Source organism: Hyalella azteca, unplaced genomic scaffold, assembly GCF_000764305.2.
Source record: "Hyalella azteca isolate HAZT.00-mixed unplaced genomic scaffold, Hazt_2.0.2 contig17972, whole genome shotgun sequence".
NCBI lineage: Eukaryota > Metazoa > Arthropoda > Malacostraca > Amphipoda > Hyalellidae > Hyalella > Hyalella azteca.
In genome coordinates, this window is record NW_025947731.1 from 37,717 (window position 1) to 46,040 (window position 8,324).

The window sequence follows — 8,324 nt, forward strand, 5'->3', positions numbered from 1 at the left end:
CCAATTCACAGAAACCTTCGGAACAGTGCGGTAGTTTTTTGTTTGTTTAAATTACAAACCTACCGCGTCACCCTCAATACAAATACTCAAGTGACGTCTCAGTATGGGCACAGACTAGTTTCATTCTGACAAAATTCATGATTTTTCCCATTAAAAATGGTAACAAATTCGACGAAAGTATTCACCCATAAAATTTAGAGGAACTAACGCTTAAAACCTGAAGATAATAGATGAGCTCTCTACCGGACATCTTTATCTCGCAACCATTGGTCACACGAGCGGAAGGGAGCTTAGCTTTAGCATCCTACTGAGCATGCTAACCTTCAGTCCCATGTTTACTTGCCTCAGATCTTGCTGGTGGAAGACGTTGATTTCATCGACAATTTTTACTGAGCCCTTAACCGTGAGTTTGTTGTTCTTTAACCCGGGCTGCTGAACCAGATAATTTGAATATCAATGTCACAAAAAGTGATATCTCAAGCATTTTCCTCGCATAATAGTTTATTCCGCTTTAATTAGGTTATGTCGGCCTTTACCGATTGCTAGCCCATTCTCCGCCTCGCTCGTTCCTAACGGAATTTTGATACCATTTACGGGTCTCGAACCTCCTACTCGCTGCTTTTTGTAATCTTAACCACTTGTCCACCTCGGTTTAAGATACTTTCAGAGTGTTTACTAACTTTAATTTTATAGAATGACTTGTTGAGTGTGCACACCAAAACAAATGTGTAATTATATTTAATTGGGTGATGCAACGAGAGTGACAAAATTGTCATTTTTAGATTTTTAATTAAAATTCTTCCAATTCATTGAAGATCAGGTGCCAGACTTATGATTGCAGACAATTCAATGCTTTGTTTATTGCCCGGAAGTAAAACTGCGCTGTTGATTCCTAGGCTTAGTCGTTGTCCAACTAGTTTTCCAAGGAATGTGAGTACAACTTCAAATTTAATCGGCCCAATAAAACTTCATCACTGAGAATCACATTAATATGAGTATATTAATTAATTGATTTGGAGATTTTATGTGAAAACTAAACTGAATAGTGAGTGAACCCCATTTTGTTAAATGCCAAAATAGATATTCGTCTAATGCAGTGGGTCCCAAACTTTTTAAGCCTGGCGCCCTCTTTGGCTGAATTGGCTCCATAGTGAATTTCTAGCGCCCCCCACAGACACATATAAAAACATAGGTACGCCTCTTTCTTGAAATTTAGTACGCTGCAATTTCAAAAGATAAAGGTTAAATACAAATGTGTATTTCACAAATATAACCCCATTTAGTGAACCAATATGTTTTTCAGCAGTTTTAACTGTTTCAACACTAGAAACCCAGGACGTCTCGGGCAAATTTACGGCCGGACTCGCGGCCGGTCTCACGACCAATCTCCAAATTCAATTATCAAGTAATATCTCCCCAACTAATGAACGCAGCTCAATGAAATTTGGAACATGCATTCATAAGAACCTAACGTGATGGTTAAGCACGTGAAAAAATGTTAAATTTCACCTTCATTCGTGAGTTATATTGCGATACAGGCCGAAATTGGCAGTGATCAAAGAATTTCTTCCAAACTACTGGGCAGATTTGAACGAAATTTTGAATATATATACCTAACTATTTAGCGGTGATTTTTTATCTTCTAAAAAATGTTAATTTTGATTTTATCTTCGTTTGCGATTTTTTTTTTCCATTTCACCGTCATTCTTGATTTCACGCTTCCTTATATTCGGCCCGTATCGCCGGGTTATTCGTCGCTTAAATTCGCGGCGATCAAGAAATTTCTTCTAAACTACTGAACAGATTTCAACGAAACTTTGTATATAAATACCTAATCTCCCAACGGTGATGTTTAGCTCATAACAATTTTTCTGTTTTGCTTGCGTTCGCGGGTTATACAGATCCCGGAGAAACGACCGGCTTTTCTACCGGCCGGTTTAACCAAGAGCCGTTTACGTATAGCCGTATACATATGTATAGCCGTAAAATCCGCAAACGAAGGCAAAATCGAAAAAAAATATAACGAGCTTAACATCACCGTTGCTGAGGTTAGGTATATAAATACTAAGTTTCGTTCAACTCTGTTTAGTAGTTTGGAAGAAATTTCTTGATTACTACGAATTTTAGCACGTATTGCTGTTTAAATCACGTATGAAGATGAAATGAGGAAAAAAACTCGCGAACGAAGGCACAATCAAAAAAAGTTTCACGATCTAAAGTCTAAACATTACCGTTCGGTAGTTAGAACTGTAAATTCAAAATTTCGTTCGAATCTGTTCAGTAGTTTGGAAGAAATTTCTTGATCACTGTGAATTTCGGCCCGTATTGCCATATAACTATGGCAAAAACAAATAAAAGCAAAACGAAAAAAATTTTCACGAGTTAAACATTACCGTTAGGTTCTAATGAATACGTGTATCAAGTTTCATCGAGTTAAGTTCGTTAGTTGAGGGATATCCCTTGATCATTGAATTATGAAATTGGCTGTGAGACCGGCCACGAGTCCGGCCGTTAATTTTTCCGAGACGTAAACCCAGGAGAAGTTAAAAAAACAGATCTGGGTTAAAAAACCATCATTAGGAGTCATGTGCTGCACGTTTTGGGTACAAATCGTCAAACAAACGTTCGAACTTCTGACATCGACTTCGGACTGCAGCCCCCCCTGGCCCCTACCGCCCCCATTCCGCCCTTTTCTTCCTTACCGCCTTCCAAAATCTTTCCACCGCCCCTAGGGGGGCGATATCGCCCACTTTGTGAACCACTGGTCTAATGAAACTAGTATTGCCATTGGCAAATGAGTGCGGAGAGAAGTCGCGTACTATCCGTACATAGATTTTTGCTCATGATACAACAAATCGCGAAAAAAAAACTACTGTCTATTTGAATGTAAAGGTCCAGGAATAAAATTGTTTTGTGAGCAAACACGTTTCAAATTCAGACATGAACCACTGTAACAGGTCAGAATGTTAATTATGTGCGGTAAGAATTAACTCGTCAAATCCGGCGGTCGCTGATGTTTCCATATTCGAAGCCGTGTTCCTGCTTGCGTCGACGTCATGGTTGAACTAGTATATAGTTCAACCATGCGTCGACGTGACCCGGAAGATTTTTTTCCTTGTAGTTTGAAATCGAAATGTCAATTTCAAATTATTAACGGAAATTAATTTAGTTTTAATTTGCGACCTTCTTTCCAGATGGCTTGTGTTTGGTTCATAACTTCTTTGGTGCTGGTAGTGAGTGTGTGCAACGCAGAGGCCCTCCGGTGTTACCTCTGCGAAGACTGCGTCAACGAACACCCTTCTTCTCCGGTTGAGTGTGGATCACTCCTGGACGCATGCGCAGTGAGTTCTCTGACGTCGTTTATAGAAGTAGCTCTTTTATTCACTCACGTGTTTCATGTTGGCTTTACTCCTCCCCCCCCCCCTTCAGTGTCTGTGATGTCTAAACCTGCCTGCACCATTGAAGTTACAGCAAATTACTTACAAGGGGTTATAGTTATGTTAGGTTATATTAGCGTATTACTTTTCTTCCGATGTGAATCGATCGCGTTCTGGCAACAAAAGCCACGTAAAAAGTAATGCCGCGCAAATTTTCCTGTACCCTTGCTCAGCTATCTCAAGGAACACAATCCGAAGGCAATCTTAACCACGTTCAGACGATGCTATCACAGTAAAAATGCGAGTAGTGCAATTCATTGTGTATTAAGCAGCAGTATTCGTTTAGTAAAGAAACAAATCCAATGACTCGGAGCTATTGCAGGCTGAATTGCCACTCGAGAAGAATTGCTCGAAAGAAGTGTAACGGATATTCCGGGTAGATGGTATTCCTAAGCAGGCCCTTGAAGTAAAAATTTAACTATTTAAAACATTTTTTCTTCCTTGAAAGACATTTCCAGCGCAGGACTTAAAACACAACTGGAAAGCCTTTTTATGACACGCTTCTAGTAATTTGGATTAACGGAGGACCATTGCGGCAGGTAGATTTGATTGAAAGAGTTTAAAGTACGAAAAAGCAAATTTCATTGATGACCGTTTTGTTTGGTGCTTGCTCGGAATTATGGGAGAACTGTTAAGTTGTATTTGTATGGGTAGCCCCTCAGGGGGGACTTCTGACGCGTGTCTGTGCACGTCAGAAGTCCTATGGGATTTCGCGCTCCTAGGGGATTGTTCCTGAGCGCCCACCGCTGAGCTCGCGGTGTCCGACTACAGGTCTCAGTTGTGGGGTTAAGTTATTATGTAGGTAGGATTCCTTACATTTCCCCTCTATGTCTCTCTCGTGCGGGCGGCCGACGTCCCGTGTAAGCGACCTCTTGTTCTAGTGTCTTCGTTTCTGTTGCTTTTCACCTGTCCCTCCTTGTCATTTCGTCTCTTTGAGATGCTAACGCTGCTTTTTTCGAGTCAGCTTCAGCGGGCTGGACAATTGAGACCTTCCGCCCCTTGTGGGTGATGAACAATGTTTGATTTGAAAATCTTTCAATAACTGAGACCTTCCACCTCTTTGGTGATGTTCATCTTGACTTTCGGTGCGAGATAGCTAAATAGATGGAGCGCTAGTAAACATTTGGCCACTAAACTTACTAACTTGGATGGGTAAATTATAGCACTGAGACACGCACATGGCAAGTGTCGGGTAAAAGTACACATGCAAGAATTTAAAGAGCTAAATATAATTTTCATGCTAAATTTCGATAAGAATGCTTTTACCTTTGAAAAATGTTGTGAAAAAGTAAGAACTTTTTTTGCTGTTAATGTTGGTGGATTTGCAGGGCTTTATTACATTATTCAAGAAGTTTCAAATGACGGACCAACGTGCACGAGTCATATCGGATACAAAATTTCATTGCGGCGTTTCTCACGGTACATTAAAACGTGAGCTTTAGAGAAGTTTTGTTGTTTAAAGCAAATTATTCGGTAAAATTTTGACATAAAAAACAGAATAAGAAATAGTTTGTTTCGTATATCTAACGTTTTTCTGTATAAAATTTGAAACACAAACAGAAAGTGGAGGATGACAACAGCATAGCAAAGTCATGCGTCCCGAAGAACGTTTGCCATGCAGGCAAGAATGTACTGAAGGTGATGAATATCTTCAATAACCCATTCAGCGATTCACATGAACGTAAGTAATTAAAGTTAATGCATGAATCTGAAATACGAAATACCTTGTTTTAAGTCGAATGAGTTTATTCATAAAGATTATAACTAAACAAACTGAAGCATTTTGTGATATATAAATCGTCAAACCCTATGAATATAACTAGGAATTAAATAAATAAAGATTGCGTCGAGTAAGTTCGACATTTATTGAACGTCTTGGAAATCAGCTCCATCATCAGTTCAAAAATTTAAAGTTAAAAATATAAGTTTGAAAATTGTATTCGTCGGTATAAAAATTTTTAAAGTTTTTAGCTGATGATGAGGCTGATGTTGGGAAAGCTTCAAGGAAGATATAGTGAATTTACTTGGCGTTTTTTTGCCTCTAAATTCTTTGTGAACTTACGATTTAAGCAGATGAACGATCTAAAAACTTGTCTACGAATGTGAAACTTGGAAACTCATTATTTTTTACTTTAATTATTATTGTGCACTTCCACGAAGCCTTCTTATGATTGCTGTCTGGAGCAAATTAAATTTTAATGACGTCATTCATTTATTGATCTAAAGGCCTCAAGACTAAAGGCCGAGTGGGGCCTCGCTAGCCATTTTGTTAACGAAAAATAAATTTTTGGAAAAAAGAATTTGTAGCAAAAGGAAAAAGGGTTGTGGATCATAGCTTATTTTGTGGGCGAGTGAAACTGTGCCACGTTTCTTCTCAATCTTTGGGTAGCGATGAGCTCACACAAACAAACCATTGTCTATTTTATAAACTTTCTTTCAGCAATAATTTTGTCGTACATCTTCAATTGTACGCGTGATGCGAGTGACTCAAAGTGCATACAGAAAATATATTGGAAACGATCGAAATATTCTGCTATAGTTTCATGGATACTCGTCGTCTATGCTTATAAAGAAGGGTGACGATATAATTTTAGATAAATTTTTGAACTGTATGTATTTATTTGATTAAAGTTCGCATACGCAATAATACGGGTACATTTTAAAATGTAGGTAACGATTAAAGCAAAACCAAAGATTTCCCGCCTATTTCAGAGATTCCATGCTTGACTTACTGACGTTCAGTATGTAAATGTTTATTTAAGAAATCCCTTTATTAGTGATAGTATCTGTGATGTTGTTTTATTTACGCTCGTGTAATTTACATGTGAATGCAGCGACCGTCCACTGCTGCTACACCGACAGTTGCAACGGCGCCGGCATTGCTGGTCCCGCGGCTCTGCTACTGCTGAGCTCCTTGCTCATGGCCTGCGTACTCCTGTTCTGAAGCTGCGATCAGTACTAAAATCTTCCTCTAAGATTATTATTTGAACCGATTCTGTTAAGTGTGATGACTAATGGAGAGTTAAGAGAATGTTTTATGGAAAGGTTTCCAGGATTTGTTGCAATGTTTGTTTTGATGATAGGTTAGTTGGTAGGCTCTGAGACGGTGAGCGGCAATGGCCCCCTCACACTGCAATTAGAGAATTATTAATGCAGTTAGTGCTCGTGAGTTTGGAAATTATCTGAGTCGTTTTATTGCTAAAATTAAAAATTCATCGGCTGCGTAATCGATTAGCATGCAACAATGATAACTTTGTTTTATGTAACGTCGTCAATTGTGGATGACCTCAGCTCATGTCCGGTACCGACAATCAGGGCATAGCTACTGATGTGAGCATCCAGTGCACCAGAATGAGAGGACGGGAATGATCGGCGGTAGTAGACATCTCAACGAGCATCTCATTGTTTCAGATGAGACGAATTGCGTGTTTCAACTGGCTTAGCAAGAAGGTTTGCATGCATTATAGTTCCTTGCTTGTCCTTCTGATACCTCACGAGCAGTTTTGAACTTCAATGTTACCTTTGTTACCTACTCTGATCCTCGCTATCCAAAAATTTCTGGAAATACAATTTTCACATGTGCTTGATTTCACATGTGCTGAAATTGAGTACGATTTTATTTCATAGATTGTCACGAATTAGCGTTGGACGAATTTGAACGTTTATTCTAAATAAAATTTATGTATCACTTTTAATGCTACCTTGTAAAGGATAATATTAAGATGTGCCGGCGCTTTTTAATCTATACAGTCAATAGCAAATAAGTTACCAGAGACTTTTCACTAAAAATGTATACAATGTTTATCATACATGTATTAAATTATTTCTCTATGATAGAAATTAAAATTTTTGCAATAAACCATTTTCCACCATGAACTTGTTCTTAAATCCTGTTAATAAGATATTTATTTTACGTTCAGAGCGACTGTTCGAGAACGATACAGTAATGGCAGCAGTGCACGGCTCTCTTTAATCCTGTCAATAAACGATATAGGGATAAATACTTGATGCGTATTCAAAGTCAGACATCACACAAGACTGAGGATAAAAATAGTGCATATTTTTGCCTACTTTCTGAAAAATTTATTCATCAAAATTGCAGACCGTCTTACAAGACTTATGAAACCACGCATATACTCGAAGTATTTTCCTTCTAAAATTGAAAATTAGTTGTTTAAAATCTCAACTTAATCTGAAGACCACATAACTTTGACCAATAAGTATATTTTCATGATTGAGTTGTATAACTGGATATTTTATAAATATGAATAATATTATCTTAATATAATGTAATTCACTTTGGTAAGAACAACGAACAGCAAGCTTACAGTATGAGGAAACAGTTGCAACGAGAGTGATGATTCTGAAGTCGAGAGTGGAAAATAACTTGGAAGTGTATAACGACAAAGAGTTGAAACTTTCTAAGCATACCTATTAAGAGTCAGGTGGAGCGGTCGCTGAACGCCGCATCGAGCCCACACGGCCTCACGCGGTTAAAATTTCTCGGCCAGGCTCTGCCTTCTAACGTCTGGCTGCACATTCCCCTCCTCCACTCCCCCTCCTCTACATTTTTAATCAGCGAGCGTCATACTACTAATTTTTCTACGAAATTGTACTCTATTATCAAATTGGTTGTTTTCTTACTAATAACCTTCATTGAAGGTTATATCCTTCATTATTCCTTCATTATATTATATTATATTATATTATATTATATTTAATAATACCAACCAAAAATATGTGGGGGTATTCTTTTACCACTCCACATTAAATTATTTAACTCCTATCAGAGAACTGAATGGCCTGGCTAGTTGACCTGAATTGTTTACCAATGCACGGACAGAAACATAGATATCGGCAGGACGAATTTGGTTGGGAGAAATGAAC

At 38.3% G+C, this 8,324-nt stretch overlaps 1 protein-coding gene across 1 annotated transcript; it reads left to right on the forward strand.

The window, feature by feature from the left end:
* The first annotated feature begins 313 nt into the window (after positions 1 to 313).
* On the forward strand, positions 314 to 7,232 carry LOC108671181 (ly-6/neurotoxin-like protein 1). Its single transcript, XM_018158676.2, has 4 exons — positions 314 to 403; positions 3,195 to 3,341; positions 4,998 to 5,118; positions 6,272 to 7,232. Exons 1-4 carry the CDS (start codon positions 314 to 316, stop codon positions 6,379 to 6,381), a joined length of 468 nt encoding a protein of 155 aa, XP_018014165.2. The 3' UTR covers positions 6,382 to 7,232.
* The last annotated feature ends 1,092 nt before the right edge of the window (positions 7,233 to 8,324 follow it).

Bases quoted from the DNA above. Each gene is read 5' to 3' on its own strand.
- LOC108671181 (XM_018158676.2), top strand. From the start codon at position 314: ATGCTAACCTTCAGTCCCATGTTTACTTGCCTCAGATCTTGCTGGTGG. The intron at 3,342-4,997 runs GTGAGTTCTCTG...AAACACAAACAG, and splicing joins CACTCCTGGACGCATGCGCA to AAAGTGGAGGATGACAACAG. The intron at 5,119-6,271 runs GTAAGTAATTAA...ATGTGAATGCAG, and splicing joins ATTCAGCGATTCACATGAAC to CGACCGTCCACTGCTGCTAC.